This window comes from Xyrauchen texanus, chromosome 9, assembly GCF_025860055.1.
Source record: "Xyrauchen texanus isolate HMW12.3.18 chromosome 9, RBS_HiC_50CHRs, whole genome shotgun sequence".
Classification (NCBI taxonomy): Eukaryota; Metazoa; Chordata; class Actinopteri; order Cypriniformes; family Catostomidae; genus Xyrauchen; species Xyrauchen texanus.
In genome coordinates this window covers 48,381,675-48,401,674 of record NC_068284.1, presented here as the reverse complement: position 1 = coordinate 48,401,674, position 20,000 = coordinate 48,381,675, and the positions used below count along the sequence as shown (strand labels likewise).

The window sequence follows — 20,000 nt, the reverse complement described above, 5'->3', positions numbered from 1 at the left end:
CTCACACACACACACACACTCAACACAAACACACACACACTCAACACAAACACACACTCACAAACTCTCTCACACACAAACAAACACACACTCAACACACACACAAATGAACACACACACCATCTCTCTCTCACACAGACACACACATACACTCACACAAACGCTCTCACATACACACACACACATACACACTCAACACACAAACAAACTCACACATGCACACTCAACACACAAACACACACAAGCACACACATTCTCTCACACAAACACACATACACACACTCAACACACACTCTCTCTCACACACACACACACACATCTATGATATGTTTTAAGGGGAAGTCAGAAACTCTGAGTCAGAAATATTGATGACTTTGACTTTTTTGCACCTTAATCGGGCAACATCTGCTGGAGAAGCTACTCATAAAATCCAAAATATATCAAACATTTCAAAGATTCCTTTGGGTATGTTTAACTTAAGTGCTAATTATATAAGAACCAAACTGGTCTTGTTCTCTCTTTTACTAATCATCTTGTCTTTTCTTGCCCTTCTTATCCTGCATCACACTGACATCATTTTGTCCTTTTCCACTTTGTTTACATCATATTTACACCGTTTTCTCCCGCCATCATCGGTGTCATGTGTCATCAGTCATGTCCGTACTCGTCAGGTCCGCTAGGTTCCGAGCTCTCCCTCCCCTCCTCGCCCGTTTCCTCTCCGAAAGTCCGCAGAAGACGCCGGGAGAGCAGCCGCAAGCGCGCCGCCTCCGTCAGTCCCGCCAAAACCACGGCAGGTTGCCGGCGGCGGCAGGCCCAAGCGGATCGCAAAGCCGCGCTGCTGGAAGAACGGGCGCTCCTGCTGTCCGCTCGTAAACAGAGGCTGGACCAGAACCGGACCAGAGGAGGAACGCTCTTCTCGTTTTCCCTTCACCTTCCCGACCTCTCGGCGCTCCTGGATGACGACGGATACCTGAGCTTCCCTGACCTCACGGAGCTGCGCTTCCTGCCCGAGAGCCTGCAGCACTTCATTCCCATCAAGTCTCCATCTCTCATTCCCTGTTTCCTCTTCATCTTCTTCTTCCTCCTGTCCACGTCTTTCTCCGTTCCGTACGCTCTCACGCTGTCATTCCCGCTGGCGCTGTGTCTGTGCTATCTGGAGCCGAAGGCGGCGTCGCTCGGGTCGTCTCTGACGCAGGGTTTCCGGGACAGTTCAGATGATGAGGTGTGTGTCTGTCCATGTGTGGGACTGATCCTTGTCAGTCGGCGCCAGTGTTTTGATTGTGATTGTGTAATGAGCTTAGTGTCATGTCTTAAATCCGTTTCATCTCACTCATGATGTTCCATGAGATTATCGGGATTCCCACAGTCATGGAAACCTTTTTTTAAGTCATGAACATTTCTGTATTGAATATAGAGTTAGTTTTGTAGTTTGCAGTAGGACTGGGTAAAAAAGTAGATTTTCTGATTAATCGCCATTTTCCTTTGAACGATTCCGAAATCAATTCTTAAAGGTGCCATAAACGATTTTTTAATGCCAAAAATGTTCCTGAAATATATTAATGAAATAAGTGTTGTGAGACATCTCGCTGGATATCTTCACTGCGCATTATCATAGTTTTTTGTTGCTGTGAATTATTGAGGCTTAATGCCATTTTAATGCCATGTAGTTCATAACAGTTGTCAGCTGAGGGCGCTGTTGTGCTACTGTTGACGTGTCGTTCTCAATAAAGCTCATTTGGTATTTTTAGAGTGCGGGGTTTTGGGAAAAATTGGGCTGGTCAATCCAACGGCTCATCAAGAATGCTAAAATTGTTTACAGCACCTTTAAGTTCACATACGTCTTTAACTATACCTTAGTGGTGCTCATTACATCATTAACGATTGATCAGTTGTTTGCAAGACGAGTACTGGTTGATCTCGTTAACAGGCCAAAAAAGAGATCTGAGAAATAAACGAGAAGCCGCGCTGTTTGAGACTGACTGACTTTTATTACCGATGTCCGACGAGCCCGATCCAAATCCGATACTGCGTGTGAACGATGTTCGTTACGTTCAAGCTCCAAAAACGACATAAAAACACCATTAAAGTAGTCCATATGACTCGTTCATTTTATAGATGCCCAATAGTTCAGTTCCCTTATCATTGCATTTAGAACGGCACCCGAGGAGCATTTGACCAGGATTTGAATAAGAAGCGAATTAAACTACTGTGAACTAGCCCACAAACATACACATATAGGACGTCCTGGAGACTTCAGAATGTCAAAAGAAAAGCGTGAGGGGTTAAAAGTTAAAGGTGCACGACTGAAATAAATTACTGTTGCATTTTAAAATTCTAAACGTCAATAATAATAATAATAATAATAATAATAATAATAATAATTATACTTTTAGTATTATCATCTTTATTATCGTTTATACATTATAACAATATTTAAGTTGAATTGGTTTAAAAAAAAATTAACATGTGAATGAAAAGTGGACTGATATCTTACAACTAAATCATCCCGCCTCTCTGGACCTGGGAGGGTGACAAGGGGAGGGAAAACAACAACAAAAAAATGAGCAGGAAAGAAAACTTACTCTCCAGTGGATCATCTGCAGCCTGAAACTGAACTATTGATCAGATTTTAGGAGTGAACGCACTTAACTGCATAGAGAGCTATAGGATGCTCCCTTGCTCCCTATTTAGTGCATGACTTAACCTCCAGTGTGCTGTCTGTCTGCACTGGTCTCAGAACAGTTATAGGAGAGCTATAGGAGGCTCCCTTGCTCCCTATTTAGTGCATGACTTAACCTCCAGTGTGCTGTCTGTCTGCACTGGTCCAGAACAGTTATAGGAGAGCTATAGCATGCTCCCTTGCTCCCTATTTAGTGCATGACTTAACCTCCAGTGTGCTGTCTGTCTGCACTGGTCTCAGAACAGTTATAGGAGAGCTATAGGATGCTCCCTTGCTCCCTATTTAGTGCATGACTTAACCTCCAGTGTGCTGTCTGTCTGCACTGGTCTCAGAACAGTTATAGGAGAGCTATAGGATGCTCCCTTGCTCCCTATTTAGTGCATGACTTAACCTCCAGTGTGCTGTCTGTCTGCACTGGTCTCAGAACAGTTATAGGAGAGCTATAGGAGGCTCCCTTGCTCCCTATTTAGTGCATGACTTAACCTCCAGTGTGCTGTCTGTCTGCACTGGTCTCAGAACAGTTATAGGAGAGCTATAGGATGCTCCCTTGCTCCCTATTTAGTGCATGACTTAACATCCAGTGTGCTGTCTGTCTGCACTGGTCTCAGAACAGTTATAGGAGAGCTATAGGAGGCTCCCTTGCTCCCTATTTAGTGCATGACTTAACCTCCAGTGTGCTGTCTGTCTGCACTGGTCTCAGAACAGTTATAGGAGAGCTATAGGATGCTCCCTTGCTCCCTATTTAGTGCATGACTTAATCTCCAGTGTGCTGTCTGTCTGCACTGGTCTCAGAACAGTTATAGGAGAGCTATAGGATGCTCCCTTGCTCCCTATTTAGTGCATGACTTAACCTCCAGTGTGCTGTCTGTCTGCACTGGTCTCAGAACAGTTATAGGAGAGCTATAGGAGGCTCCCTTGCTCCCTATTTAGTGCATGACTTAACCTCCAGTGTGCTGTCTGTCTGTACTGGTCTCAGAACAGTTATAGGAGAGCTATAGGATGCTCCCTTGCTCCCTATTTAGTGCATGACTTAACCTCCAGTGTGCTGTCTGTCTGCACTGGTCTCAGAACAGTTATAGGAGAGCTATAGGAGGCTCCCTTGCTCCCTATTTAGTGCATGACTTAACCTCCAGTGTGCTGTCTGTCTGCACTGGTCTCAGAACAGTTATAGGAGAGCTATAGGATGCTCCCTTGCTCCCTATTTAGTGCATGACTTAACCTCCAGTGTGCTGTCTGTCTGCACTGGTCTCAGAACAGTTATAGGAGAGCTATAGGAGGCTCCCTTGCTCCCTATTTAGTGCATGACTTAACGTCCAGTGTGCTGTCTGTCTGCACTGGTCTCAGAACAGTTATAGAGAGCTATAGGATGCTCCCTTGCTCCCTATTTAGTGCATGACTTAACCTCCAGTGTGCTGTCTGTCTGCACTGATCTCAGAACAGTTATAGGAGAGTTATAGGATGCTCCCTTGCTCCCTATTTAGTGCATGACTTAACCTCCAGTGTGCTGTCTGTCTGCACTGATCTCAGAACAGTTATAGGAGAGTTATAGGATGCTCCCTTGCTCCCTATTTAGTGCATGACTTAACCTCCAGTGTGATGTCTGTCTGCACTGGTCTCAGAACAGTTATAGAGAGCTATAGGATGCTCCCTATTTAGTGCATTACTTAACCTCCAGTGTGCTGTCTGTCTGCACTGATCTCAGAACAGTGTGAAATGCATCTTATTTTCATCATAACTCCATATAAAGCCTCTGAAAGCTTCAGCTTTTGGATGAACACATTTATTCTCAATGCACCGTAAATATTGGATATGTTAAGTGAAAATAAGCCTATAGTCCACATACGTGGTCATTGTGTTTAACAGAGCGCCGTTTCACGATAAATCGCTCAAATGTTTAAAATGTCACATCAGATGAAACTAGAGACTCTAATCTTTTGACTCAAACAGGTTTCAGTGTAAAAACTTAATTCAGTTTCTCACCAGATGTAGTTTTGTTGCCATTTCTCCCAAAGACAAACTCCGCTGTGATCAGTGCCATGTTGTTCGGTCACATGCAAGTTTAACCCTTTAATGACAGCACAGAGTCTCCTGAACTGAGATCAGTCGGTTTAAATGAAATTAAATTATGCGTTGCGTATAGCGAAGCCAAAATACGATGTCCACGCATGTGTACGCAGAGTCCCACGAGGTTGATGTAAAAGATGAATGCAAACTGAAGGACAAAACTGTTAATTTTTATCAAAATATCGGACTTGAGATATAAATGCACCCTAACAGATCTCCCGCTGACGAGTATGTCGTTAATATTAATCAATAAACAATAACAAGAAAAGTGGTTTACTTGAATACTTTATACTACTATTATAAACTTAGCTTGTGAATCAGGAAATCTGTATGGATACCCAGCCCCACTGCGCATTAAGGGTTTTATTGGAAGTTTAAAAGATTGGTACCTGATTCCTTCTCTCTTTCATTGCGCAACATTTATGGATTTCGTCTCCTAAACATTAACATTTGCCCTGGCAGTCAAATCCATCCTCGCCATTGTTATGTCATGCCATGAAGGGATCTGCCTCATCACGCTTCATACGTGACTCTGTATTTACACCATGAATGCATCATCATTTAAATAACATCTGATTTGCTCCTTTCATTGCTGCGGTCTGTCGGAAACTCTTCGGTTAAACAGACAGACAGCGATCGGACCGACTTTGCTTGTGATGACGACACTTCTGCGACTGAGGTGTGTGTTTGTGTGTGCACTATTTTATTCTCACTACACATGACCAACATAAACAGTCCGGCGTCAACAAATGCACGAGATGATTTTGCTCTTTTAGGACGCTTTCTGTGTGTTTACATTCTATGTTCCCAGTAATCTGAATGCATATGAGTATGTCATTTGATTTAACCTCTCTTTCATGCAAACACACTCGTTATAGTCAGACTCTGAGGACGACTCTGACACAAGGATGCAGGTACTGTCATGTTTAACACGTTTTTACCCCTTATGACCCCAACATTGTGACGCAATAGTGCCACATGACTTCATAGTCACCATCACTCATCTTCCACAGTCATGTGTGACACCATGGAAAGGTGGCTCATCCAATCAGAGTTCAGAATCGCTGCTATCTGTTTTATAATGCTTGATTTTACAGAGGTGAATGGGTTAAAAAAAGACTCACATCAACACTCATTGATCTTACGTTTATCTCTTCTCTTCTCTCTAGTATAGTTTCATAAAGCGGATAAAGGGAGAGAATGTGTTTGTCAAGCACAGTAATCTCATGTTAGAGGTTTGTCAAGCATGTGACGTGTGTGTTTGGATTTTTAACCCGCAACCTCCTGAGACCCGAGTGTGACTGCCGTGTGCTTTTTTTGATTTGTAACTAGTAGCACCTAATAAACATTAAAAAAATAAAAATGTCTAGAACAAATAGGTTTCCTAAAAATGTATGTCCACATATGTGGACAGCGGGACTATGTTGTGAAGATTTATTTAATTAAAAATAGTTTATTATGTTTCCAGGAGTGTTGGTTATTCATATTCATAGGATGCTCCCTTGCTCCCTATTTAGTGCATGACTTAACCTCCAGTGTGCTGTCTGTCTGCTCTGGTCTCAGAACAGTTATAGGAGAGCTATAGGATGCTCCCTTGCTCCCTATTTAGTGCATGACTTAACCTCCAGTGTGCTGTCTGTCTGCACTGGTCTCAGAACAGTTATAGGAGAGCTATAGGATGCTGCCTTGCTCCCTATTTAGTGCATGACTTAACCTCCAGTGTGCTGTCTGTCTGCACTGGTCTCAGAACAGTGTGAAATGCATCTTATTTTCATCATAACTCCATATAAAGCCTCTGAAAGCTTCAGCTTTTGGATGAACACATTTATTCTCAATGCACAGTAAATATTGTTTATTTTAGTGAAAATAAGCCTATAGTCCACATACGTGGTCATTGTGTTTAACAGTGCGCCGTTTCGCGATAAATCGCTAAAATTTAAAAAATGGCATATCAGATGAAACTAGAGACTCTAATCTTTTGACTCAAACAGGTTTCAGTGTAAAAACTTAATTCAGATTCTCACCAGATGTAGTTTTGTTGCTGTTTCTCCCAAAGACAAACTCCGCTGTGATCAGTGCCATGTTGTTCGGTCACATGAAAGTTTAACCCTTTAATGGCAGCACAGAGTCTCCTGAACTGAGATCACTCAGTTTAAATTAAATTATGCATAACCTATAGTGAAGACAAAATGCAACGTCCACACATGTGGACACGGGGTCGAGGTTACGCAGAACATGCATGACCGAATAACTCAACACATGCGTACAGTTAACCTTTACTAAACATCTGCCAACGTCTCTGGCATGGTCACTTCTAACAGCGCTCAGTCGTTCTTAAATGATTAGGTTTAGTTGGAATTGAAAGTGTTTTTATTTTAAGATAAATTAACGCAAAAATTCACTCAAAAGTTCAAATTTAGTCATCCATGTTGTTCCAAACCTCTATGACATCCCTAAGCATGACTTTCACTAAACATTTAGTGATTTCCAAGTTGTACAAATGGATCTCTTGCCTGTTTTACTTTCATGTTGACAGTGTGATAAACATCTTTAAAACACTAATGCAACCGGCAAAAGTGATCAACACTAATCTAGAAGTCCTAGTTTTTATGCCCCGCCCCATGTTGATTTTCCCTGTAATGTGATTGGTGGATCAGGAGACTGACACCCCTGCAGAACTTAAGAAACATCAGATGATCATCAGCGAGTTGAAGAGGTCGTTTTTGGAGGTGCGTCCCGAAGCGTGTGTTGTGAACGAGTGGGGCAGGAGACTTTCCCCATCACCTGTGCGCTGTCCTCTACAAGAACGCCCCTCTATCATTAAACCACTCGTGTGCACACAGGAAGTAAGCAGCCATGTTGATTGACAGCTGACACGTGTGCTGTGGACTGACCTAAACATGCATTATGAGTAATGGAGATGTTCAATTAACGCCTTAAACTCTAGTGTATTTATGGGATGCCGCCAACAATTTTTCACTCAAGTTTAAAAGCTCAACATTCACACATACTGTGGACTAATTGCAATGGCGCTCTAACGCATTTTACCCCTCACAGATGTGAACTGTAGGGGGCGCTCTAACGCATTTTACCCCTCACAGATGTGAACTGTAGGGGGCGCTCTAACACATTATACCCCTCACAGATGTGAACTGTAGGGGGCGCTCTAACACATTATACCCCTCACAGATGTGAACTGTAGGGAGCTCTAACACATTTTACCCCTCACAGATGTGAACTGTAGGGGGCGCTCTAACACATTTTACCCCTCACAGATGTGAACTGTAGGGGGCGCTCTAACACATTATACCCCTCACAGATGTGAACTGTAGGGGGCGCTCTAACACATTCAGTCTAATGTTCAGTTCAAGCAACATCCTCATTATTTCATTGAATATCTCGGCCTCTGAGTGGACTACAAGCTCAATCTAGGTGTCATTAGAAAGCTGAGATCCTCCCCTTTGTGGTGATATATAGCATTATATTATCAGTAGACGGAAATTTTTGTAGAAATGTTCCATTGTCAGATTTAAATCAGATTGAAAGTTTTTAGCAATTTGGGACTTACAGCAGCAGTTATCTGTGCATAAAAGAAACATTTGTATTTGATAATTTACAGAAAACGTATTTCATGTTGTGACTCTTTTGTAAATATTTTGAACTGTAGTATTAGTGCCACAGAATATTCTATACAGTCACATTCCTGAGAATGAGAGCTTTCATTTGATATATGACTTGTGCATTTATGTGCAAAGACTTTTATTTTTATATAAATATGTTTCATGACCTCTAGGGGCGCTAATTTTCAACGTGAATGTTTTGAGTAAAATAAATGCAGAAGTGATGGTTATTTCATTAAATGATACCTCATATGCCTGATTTATGTATACGGATACTTTAAATGTTTAAACGTAAACTTTTTTTTACAATATAGTCCAGAGTTTAACAATAGAACCAGAAAACATGAACAATATTTAGATTTGCTGCTTGTTACACTGCAAAAAATAAAACAATATGGATTTGTTTCTGTCTTAATATCTTAAGTAAATTTGCTTAAGATATTAAAAGATGTTTTTAGAGAATGTATCTGAAATGTAAGTGTATTTTTTTGGTGCTTTACGTGTTAAATTCGACCACATAAAGAGTGCAAATGACTTCAGTCACTTTCGTTAAAAGTCTTTTGTACAGTTTGAATATGTTAGACTACTAACTTGTTTGTGTTTGTTTTTTATTTTATTGGTTTTACTTCATAATTTCTGCATGATCACATGTTTTATGCTTTATTCAAACATTTCACATATCATTTACATAATCATTTACACCATTAACAAATGTAACAAAATATTCAATGTGACGTTTATGTCCGTTTCTCTTCGTAGGTGTCCTCTGAGGTTAAAGCAGACCCGGAAGAAGTTTCAGAACAGTCAGATCATGTGACGGATGCTGTTGAGGTTAGATTTGATTATTTATTAGACTGTCGTGAGCGCATGTGTTCTGTGCTGCATTTCCTGCTGTTGTGGGCATTTGATTGAATTCCTAAAAGTTGCATCTTAAGTGTTCAAGGGCGAATCTCGCAAAATCTGTCGAGAACATGTCTAGGTCATATTTCTCCCCAAAATAAAAATAAAACAAAATTAATTATATGTTTCATAAATGAAAGCTATTTTTAGGATAGCCGCCTTTTTTTATTTATTTTATTTTTTATTGTGACATTATTTTTCAGACAGTTTGCTCCTGCGAATGATTATTTCTGTAATGCCATTAAAAACTAAGATACATAATTAAAAATTGTAAATTATTTTTGCATCATGGTAGAATTATCCTTTTGTTTATATTAGTATTACAGTTTTATTTTGTATATATTTTTAATATAAAATCATAAAATTTACTTTTTACAGGGATGAGATGAGAATCACCATTGAGAATAATGAGCTTTACTAACAGATTCATAAAACATCAGAATGACAATAATGAGAATTATGTGGGGAAAATATGACCTGGACATTTTTAACCCTTTAATCTCGGATGGGCCCGCCTGAAAATAATAGTAAAAATATTAATAACTGCAGTTTTGATTAACACAAAATAGGCGTCATTTGAAAGTTTAGAAGCTCCATTTTATAACGCATATAGATATTATGACCAAAACTGAACAAGTGCTTTAAAATTTACAGATAAATCAGAAGTGTTTCATTTTGATCATTTATAAAAACAAAAACACTGAACGTATTATTGAAATCAGTAAAAACATCAAACTGATCAAATATTCATGTGTCATATGTTGTTGGAAAGATCTCAAAGAGTAAAATACAACCAGACTATTTGTTTTACCCACAGATGAAAATATAGCGAGTAACAGCTAAATATATGACTTTCACTATTATGTTGGTGTTGCTTATATGCTGCGTTTCCACTTATAACTTCATTAATCTTTTGACTACTAAACTGCTACTTAAAATAACACATAGCATTACTTATAGGAGGTGATTATCTTTCAATGGAGTCCACACACAAGATAATCAGATGTATAGATCATTAGATAATCCACATGAAGCACAATGTTACATATGACCACCAGGAGATGGCGCCAAATACACGACACAGACTCAATGATGACTCAAATGACACAGAATGAAACTCATTCTGTAAAATCTCATGACTAAAATCATGTGTGCATGCTATGCAAACCTTTAGTCATTGTTGTGTTTGCATGTGTAATTAGTTCTTATGTACAATTATTATCTTTTATTTGTTTGGAGATGTTTTTGGACACTATGATCAATTATATTTGTAATGTTGGAACTTTTGATCGCTTTGTCGAAACAACACAAAACATTCTCAGATACAGTCGACATGATTGAGAACAACACAAAAGCAGTTTTTCAGAGCCACCTTATTTACATCCAGAGATATATAATGACAAATCAGAAAAATATGAAAAAATTTAACATTTCTTTTGATTTTTCAGCAGTTTCATAGGCTGAGAGTCTCAAAATGTGTCATAATCTATATTCTGTGACAGTCAGATATTGTTCGACTTTTGTTTGGCGTGTTTTGTTTTAAAGGTTCATGAGATTCACACTCAAATTTACAGTTTAAATGACTTAATTTCTTCCCAAAAAATTTCTTCAAATAAACAAATGTGTGAACTGCTTTAGTCGAACAATATCTGACTGTCTGTCGAGAAGCTCAGAGATTATTTACCGTAGTGACAACGAAGCATCTCCCAGAATTTAGCAATAAGCGGGAAAGCCCTCAATGTTGGCGTGTTTAGTTTTTTGGACATATTATCATCTGTAAGCGTTTGTTCCCCACAGGGTATTTAATGAAATGCCTCAGTATGTTTGTTTCCCTGCGGGTTGTCCGGTCAGAGTGTTTCTGAAGTCTTTAGACTCAAAGGGATTTTCTGAGGGGAATCACATCTGACTGTGAGATTCAGTCTGGATTAATTTAATCTGTCTGGGAAACTCACAGACTAATCAGATAAAATGACTGAACTGAACTCTGCTATTTACTGTCAGACTCTTATCTGGGGGTTTCTTACCAACCAATGAATGCACTGGGTTTAGCTTGAATTTGTGAATGTAACATTATTTATTTACATGGTCACGACAGGAGTCTCAAACTATACATAGGCAATGATGGAGTTGGTTTCTGGCATAATAACACATTTTGATCAGTTGCTGCGAATGCATCGTAATCGCCGAACCTCAGCATCTGTTTTCAAATCAAAGCTGTCCTGCACAACATATGTGAGGATTACGTTGCTGTTTTTGGATCGGCTCCATATTGGTCTAAATCCAGACTTTTATTTTAGCCGCTTGCTCATATCTCTATTCTGAAATCACATCTGCTGCTGGTTTTATGATGTTGTATTTGTGATGTATATCTAATGATTCATTAGTCTGATTTATTAAAGCTTAAACTTTTCTCAGAGTGAATAAAGCGAGCAAGAGTTTGATTTGTTGGTGCATTTGACCCCCATCATAGATAATTGTACCACTGTCGTTTCTTTTAAGACCTTCAATAAATCCACAAATTTATGTTTGGAAAATCTGGAACAACAGCTCGAAGGACGTGATATATAAAGCACAAATAATCAAAATGTGAATGTACAGCCGCTGGCGTTGGGGCTGAATTCTAATCGTGTCACAGTTATTACCGGGAATCTTGTCAAGACAAGCCGGGGAAACATTGAGCGCTTGTCGTTCAGATAGGACAGCTTAAGTCAAGCTTCGCTTCACATGCAGGTTTTGTAAACACCTCACCGATCAAAAGAGGCTTAACCGTTATGGAAAGCCTAGAACCATATCAGGGAATTCAATTGTAGTGACTTCTAATCCTAGAAAGGGCATGGAAAATGATATAATCTTACAATCTTGGCAAAGTCAAGGGAATTTCTATTTTTTTCTAGTTTTCTTTTGCTTAAAATGATCTCATCAGCTAGATTTTGCTGTTGTGTGGAGTAAAACGTGGTCCCAAGCCATAGTGATTTATGATTCGTGAGTCAATGAATAGGTCAAAGCGGCAATTAAATTGCATTTAAAAATTTGTCTTCAAAATGATTTAAGGAAATATGTGTCCAGTGATACACAATGACTGGCGAGGTCATGGAAAAACAGAAAATGTCATTGGTCAAAAAGTGTGGGAACCCTGAATGTCGATATTCTGATTACAACCAAGTTTCCACCAAGTGATTCCGCACTCCCGGCCCCTAAATGGGCTAATCAAGACTCATTATAAAGGGATAAAGGCTGACTGGAGACTGCAGTGGGACAGAGAGAGAGATTTACAGACAGCTGTCCGACACCTTTGTGTGTGTGTGTTTGTCTTTTTGTTTCAGTTTATATTAAAAATTATCAGTTCTCGTCGCCTCCTTTCCTTGTAACCCCTTTACACTGGTGCCGAAATCCGGGAAGGAGGAGGGATGTGCCGAATTAGAGTCCTCGCCACTACCATCCACCCCAATGGAGCAGCCTTAACCGGCCGCCTGGAAGCGGAGGTACGGCCACCAACCGCGAGGAGGGGCTCCCAACCAACCGCCTGGAGCATTTACCACTGCCAAGGGTGGGGGAGACCCCCACCGTCCACCAAAAATGCAGCGGGGCATTCCGTCCACCGGGGGCCAGGTGTCTGCCTCCGATCCGTCCGGGAAGGTGCAGCTGTTGTCCATTAGAGGGTGGAGGAGTGGCCGAGGACCAAGCAACGACGTATCGGAGAACCGGCGAGTAAGTTTTTTGACGAACACACACAAAGGTGTCGGACAGCTGTCCATAAATCGCTCGCTCTCTCTCACTGCAGCTTCCAGTCGGCCTTTATCCCTCTCTGAGGCTTGATTAGCCTGATTAGGGGCCGGGTGTGCAGAATCATGACCCGGACCTGCCCTCTGCCCTGTCACACTCCTTTAATGGCTTAAAAAAAGAAACACACTGAGAATGACACAACAACCTGCACTGCCTTGAATTTGGACCCTATTCTTGTAGGATGCTGTATTGTAAGCAAGTATACGTTGTAGTGAACACTTGTGACAATCAGGGACAGATTATGACTTGCAAAGGCCCTGGGCCAATCATCTCCATGGGTGTCACCAAGGGGATCACTAAACTAGATTGCGCAACCTTAAAGCCCAGGCTCCCCATCCCCGGGAAGTCTAGGGCCCCCTGGGCACTGGCCCCATTGGCATGGTTGGTAATCCGTCTCTAGTGACAGTGATATAAAGTGTTCTTTGTTGTCTCAGAGTTCAGTTGAGCTACAACAAGAGGTGTTTTTGGAGTCAGGGGTCATAGAGGAAGAGAAGGAAACTTCATCAGAGACCATAACTGAGAAGACCACAGAGAGAGAGATCCAATGTGTGAAGACGCAGTATGAGGTTGAGAGGGCAAAAGATATGAGCTCAGTGCCCTCTGTTGGTCAAAAAGAAAAGTACATGGTGGCTTTGAATGAAGCTATTGCAATGGGGAGATACTCTGCACGTTCATCTAGTGTAGAAGATGAAAGTGTAGTTGAAAGAAAGGTAAAAGAAGGTGCCATTCTGGAAGAAGATGTGCAGGGAGCCAAAAGCTGCATTGGACCCTTTATCGGTTGGGCAGTACCTGTGGAATCTGATTGGCTTCCTGTACAAACCTCTAATCAGACCAAAGGGATTCTTGCTGGAAACCAAGCAGCGATGTGCCATAAAGAAGATGGTAGTGGTGTTGTAGAAATGAACAAACACATTGTCCTTTCATGGGAACAGCAAGACCAAAGTATTGACTCTGAAGAAGATATTAAGGATACTGAACCCGGTGCCCTGGTAGAGATCTCTTCAAAAACTCAAGACGAGGAGATGGTGATATTGGAGAATGTGAACTCTAATGAGATGCCAGTATTTTACAATGACAACGTTGAGAATTCCAATCAAGAGTGGGTTGATGAAGTGGTTGGGGACATTAAGAACTTTGATTATTCTCAACACTTGGAATGTAATGAAGAGGAACATGTAGAGGAAACCATTATCTTGGAGACTAAAGTTGAGAGGCAGCCCTGTGGAGAAATGGATGAACAGACTGTCCAGATCTGGCATGAGAGACACCAAAGTATTGAGTTTTCAGAGGAGATTGAGGAAACTGATATAGATACTCCGCTTGGGAGAGAAGAAACCTTCTCAGAAACCCAAGACTGGGAGGAGTTGTTGGAGAATGTGAACTCTAATGAGATGTCAGAATTTTACAATGACTGCGTTGAGAATTCCAATCAAGAGTTGGATGATGAAGCAGTTGGAGACAGTGAAAAGATAAACTACTCTCAACACTTGGACTTAAATGAAGAAGAACCTGTGGAGGAACCCATCATCTTGGAGACCCAATTTGTGAGGCAGCCCTGTGAAGAAATGGTTGAACACACTGTGTCGATCTGGGATCAAAAAGGTCAAGGTATTGAGGTTGAAGAGGAAATCGAGGAAACTGAAATTGGTACTTGCTTTGGTAGAGAAGAGTCCTCTTTAGAAACCCAAGATGAGAGGTCGGAGAACGTGAACTCTAATGAGATGCCAGTATTGTCCTATGATATACTTGAGAATTCCAATCAAGAGTTGGTTGATGAAGCCGTTGGGGACAATGAAAAGTTAAACTATTATCAACACTTGGACTTAATTGAAGAAGAACCTGTGGAGGAACCCATCATCTTGGAGACCCAAATTGAGAGGCAGACTGTCCAGATATGGGATCATGAAAACCAAAGTATTGAGTTTGTAGAGGAGATTGAGGAAACTGAAATAGATACTCCCCTTGGGAGAGAAGAAACCTTCTCAGAAACCCAAGACCAGGAGGAGTTGTTGGAGAATGTGAACTCTAATGAGATGTCGGTATTGTCCTATCAAGAGTTGGATGATGAAGCAGTTGGAGACAGTGAAAATATAAACTACTCTCAACACTTGGACTTAAATGAAGAAGAACCTGTGGAGGAACCCATCATCTTGGAGACCCAATTTGAGAGGCAGACTGTCCAGATCTGGGATCATGAACACCAAAGTATTGAGTTTCTAGAGGAGATTGAGGAAACTGAAATTGGTACTTGCTTTGGTAGAGAAGAAACCTCTTTAGAAACCCAAGATGAGGAGATGTCGGAGAACGTGAACTCTAATGAGATGTCGGTTTTATTCCATGACATCCTTGAGAATCAAGAGTGGGTTGATGAAGTGGTTGGTGACATTGACAAGTTGGACTTCAATGATGAGGAACACATCATCTTGGACAGCCAAATGGTGAGCCAGCCCTGTGGAGAATTTACACTTAATACAAAGTTCATATCATTGTCTGAACAGAACAAAAGTGCACACCAACTTCAAGAGGAGATTTTCTACTTTGAAGACAAAGCATGTCCTTTACCTACCCATTTGGACAAGCAATCAAGTTGCCAAAAGCCAAACATTACGTATAATAAAGTGGAGGAGGAAAGAAGCGAGTTGGATTGTGGAACAAACAAAGAGGAAGATATACAGGAAATATATGAGGTGAATCAGGAAGTGCACAAAGCCTCTACATTACCTCCTCTAGAGGTAACCAAACCCTGTGCTTACAAGGGTAATGTAACACCACCGTGTGTTTCTGCGTCTGCCACCAGCTCTTACTAATGAATCAGTTATCTTATTTAGGATTAGCAGTGTTTAATCAGTCACAGATCATTGTGATAACTACACATCTGTACATCACAATGGTGCATGATCACAGACTTCTTTATAACACACTGTAGCACGTGGTCAAATTTGTTCCTAACCTGCACTCGTTTTCCCTTTGTTGTGGAAGTTTCGACACTCACGTGAGTGGCTTAAAAAGCTTCTTTTTTGTCTTTGGACTTCATTGAATGATGGATATATTTGTGGCACTGTGTAGTCCAGAAATATTACAGTCACGAGGTTTCTAACAACGTTTGTGAATGCCTGCTCACATGATCACTTCTGTGGTGAAGTATTCTGCATGGTTGTGCTGTGCTCGAGGTACAGAATGTATGAAGCCAATTACTGTCTTTGTAGTGGCGATGTAGATTGTACAACTGCTTATAGTAGTTGATGCATATTGTGACGTTTTTCTGTTTTAGTGTGAACAGTCTGAGGAGCCGGTGCTGGATGAGACCGTTAAAGATGTTCCTGTAGTTCACACCGAGACCAAGACCATCACATACGAGTCATCGGAGGTAACGCACTCTAAATTCATCAATTGTCATCGATTCGAGAAGTGCTGAAATATTCAGTCTAGTATGAAGGCCTTTTCCAAAATCCCTCTTGCTTGGTTTTTGTGCAGGTTGATGCCAATGGTGACTCAGATCCAGGAGTTTTAATGAGCGCTCAGACCATCACATCAGAGAGCAACAGTACTACAACCACCACACACATCATGAAGGTCAGTGAAGTCGCTCTAAGACCGTCTTGACTGATCTGCGGTCAGTTCAAGTGTTTTTCTCCGTATATCTATATACTATGATCTAGTTTGTCATAATAGTTTTTGAGTTTTATGCTCTTGCACTTTTCCCATAATCCTCTGTGTTTGTGTTTAATCCATTCTGTTGACGACTGTTACATTGGATGAGTCATTATTTATTAATAATAATAATAATAATAATAATAACACATTTATAGGTGCCTTTCAAGACTCTCAAGGACACCTTACCAACATAATCAAGTTTACAATAAGAGAACATAAGATAAAAAGCATCAAATTTGCATTATCATTGAAATATATACTTTCATAAATAAGAGTTATATGTAGTAAGCTCATTTAAAAAGGTGGGTTTTGAGGAGGGACCTGAAAGTGGAAAGACGATCACAATTACGGATATCTGGCGGGAAAGAGTTCCAGAGTCGTGGAGCAGCACTGCTAAAGGATCTGGACCCCATAGAGGTCAGACGGACCGAAGGTATCACGAGAGAGAGAGAGAGAGAGAGAGAGAGAGAGAGAGGAACAGGATCTAAGAGTGCGGGTAGGAGAGTATATATGAAGAAGATCGAGATAGGAAGGTGCTAGGCTATGAACGTCAATAACAGAGTCTTGTAATCAATACAAAGTTTAACAGGGAGCCAGTGAAGTTGTGGACAGAGTTAAAGTTTATGAAATATTCCGTGGTAGACGAAATGGAAGGGCATTACAATAATCCTGGCGGGACGTGACCAGAGCGTGTACGAGAGTGGCAGAGCTGGGAATTGAGAGGGAGGGGGCGAAGATTTACTTTTACGTTTATGCATGTGGCAGACACTTTTATCCAAAGCGACTTACAGAGCCCTTATGACAGGGACAATCCCCCCGGATCAACCTGGAGTTAAGTGTCTTACTCAAGGACACAATGGTGGTGGCTGTGGGGATCAAACCAGCAACCTTCTGAGTACCAATGTATTATACAGAGCACTTATTACAGGGACAATCCCCCCGGAGCAACCTGGAGTTAAGTGTCTTACTCAAGGACACAATGGTGGTGACTGTGGGGATCGAACCAGCAACCTTCTGATTACCAGTTATGTGCTTTAGCCCACTACACCACCACTATTCCAAGATGGTGGAAATAAGCAGACCGGGTCATATTGAGCGCTATCCAGAATGACACCATTAGCTTTCAGACAGGGAAGTACAGTGGGATTGTCAATGATCAGGGCAAAACTTTTAGACTTGGAGTTTGAGAGAGTTACAAGAAAACATGATTGTATTTCAAGTAAGCGGTTATGAAGGGAAGACGGTGGGAGAGAAGAATTGGGCTTGGTGGACAGATATAGCTGGGTGTCATCTGGATAGCAGTGAAAGTTGATTCCAAATCCCTAAAAATATAGCCGAGATGTAGAAGATATATTATAAATAATAAAGGCCCCAAGACAGATCCCTGTGGAACACCAGAAGTAACTGTGTTTAACGATTAACTGTTCAATTTAACGAACTGAGTGCGACCAGAGAGATGAGATTCAAACCAAGCAAGAGACGTGCTTTTTTGAAAGAAATGGTACATTGGAGATAGGTCGGAAATTTGAAAGTATTTGTGGGTCTGAACCAGGTTTCTTCTGTATAGGACGGATCACAAGTCAACTCACCCAACAACAAAATGTTGTTTTTGTTAACTATTTGCTAATTCTCAAAGGCAAAAAAGTAAATGTGAATAGTATTGTTTTATGTGACTAAATAAAGGTACATTTCTAGTTTCAACCATATTTGGAAAGTAGCGTCATACCGTGTGACCCACATTTGGTTTTCGCCCATTGAAAATGGTTCAAATTTATTGTGTGGAGCAACATTGAGAGGCCCATATCTCTGGGATTTAACCACGTAGGGCTTTAAAAATTAAGATGCAAAAAGTTATGTTTGTTCTGAACCAGAATCGAAAAGGATATTAAGATATTTCTTAATACTTCTGGAGTTATTGGTTCTCCAACTATGGAAAAACAACACAAAAAAGGGTTTTTCGCCATATTTGGACTCTCACCATTGGCGTATAATGCAACGACAGGTGCTGAAGTCAACTGAGTTTTGTAATAGAGCTGCTTATCTCTGTGTAAAAATACAATCGTGATGCTGACACCTTTTTAATGTTATTTTTTTTACCTGTACTTTTGCTCTAAAATCATGGATTTTAACAGAAGTGTTTCCAAATGTAAAAAACAGTTCTACATTTCGAGTAAATATTGTGTCAAATTAGTTTTCATTTAGTTTCAGCAAAAAAACGAAATAAAATGTCTCATTTAGTATCATTAAATATCATTATTCATATCATATATAGCCACAGTTTACTCTAGATATCAACATCGGCCATTGGATAACCCGTTGGTCGAGCGCTAATCATTCGTCTCGGAGATCCTGTCTGTCTTTACGTCCATCTGTTAATCCATTGTTCTATAATCTCCCCGTCCCCGGTTCTTTGATCTTTGCAGAGACTTCACAGTCTAATTTGTGTCCTCGTTCTTGTAAATGTCGTGTCTGAGTTCTCAAAACTTCGTCTCTCCATGTGTCAGACGGTGAAGGACGGAATATCAGAGACACGGATTGAGAAGCGGATTGTAATCACAGGAGACGCAGACATCGACCACGATCAGGTACAGCGACTGGCTGAAATAAACACGACTTTAAAAGATACACATTGAAGGAGCTCCTGCGTCTTCGCTCTGAACGGCTAGTTCTTAGTAGTGATTTTAGGAGGTTAGCAATGCTTTTAATTAAAAAATGTAAATGATGTCATCGTTTACTCACCCTCGTGTCCTTCCAAACACGTATGACTTCCTTAGAGTGGAACAAGCCCTAGTCTCCTTTTACTTTCATTTCACGGGAAAGAGAGGCTTTGATATTATTCTCAAATTCAACAAGAAAGTCATACGGCTTTGGAAGGACATTGGGGTGAGTAAATGATGACAGAATTTTCATCTTTCTGACAATACTATAATAACTATATTAGCGATGGGCGATATTGTGTATTTACATTACTGTAAGTATTCCAAAGGATTTTGCTGGAGATTGAAACTAAATATATGAAACATTTTGAAGCTACTTTGCAACACAGGATGTTTGGTTGAAATGATGCTTCCTCTGACACACTTTTAAGTCATTTCAGTGCAAATTCTAAAGGGACAGTCACCCAAATATGTAAATTCAGTCATGGTTTACTCACCCCCGTGTTGTTGTAACTCTATATGACTTTCTGTCTTGTTCTGAACACAAAGGGAGAAATTGTGAGTAAATGTTGTGCTCAGTGATGTCATACAATGGCAGTTTATGGTGACACCTCTTCAAGCTTCAAAAGAACACAAAAGTAT

The 20,000-nt window shown here is 40.6% G+C and overlaps 1 protein-coding gene across 3 annotated transcripts in view; it reads left to right on the top strand.

Moving 5' to 3' along the window:
* epb41l3b (erythrocyte membrane protein band 4.1-like 3b) overlaps window positions 1–20,000 on the top strand; it is a 54,008-nt gene that overhangs the window by 29,201 nt on the left and 4,807 nt on the right. Inside the window, exons 13-22 of one of the 3 annotated variants that reach the window (XM_052134039.1) lie at window positions 653–1,222; window positions 5,370–5,423; window positions 5,623–5,658; window positions 5,914–5,979; window positions 7,402–7,590; window positions 9,124–9,195; window positions 13,482–15,779; window positions 16,319–16,414; window positions 16,522–16,620; window positions 19,206–19,286. In XM_052134039.1, coding sequence (XP_051989999.1) covers window positions 653–1,222; window positions 5,370–5,423; window positions 5,623–5,658; window positions 5,914–5,979; window positions 7,402–7,590; window positions 9,124–9,195; window positions 13,482–15,779; window positions 16,319–16,414; window positions 16,522–16,620; window positions 19,206–19,286 — 3,561 coding nt within the window. The remainder of the gene's footprint in view (window positions 1–652; window positions 1,223–5,369; window positions 5,424–5,622; window positions 5,659–5,913; window positions 5,980–7,401; window positions 7,591–9,123; window positions 9,196–13,481; window positions 15,780–16,318; window positions 16,415–16,521; window positions 16,621–19,205; window positions 19,287–20,000) is intronic. The other 2 variants (XM_052134040.1, XM_052134041.1) reach the window with 2 other exon arrangements.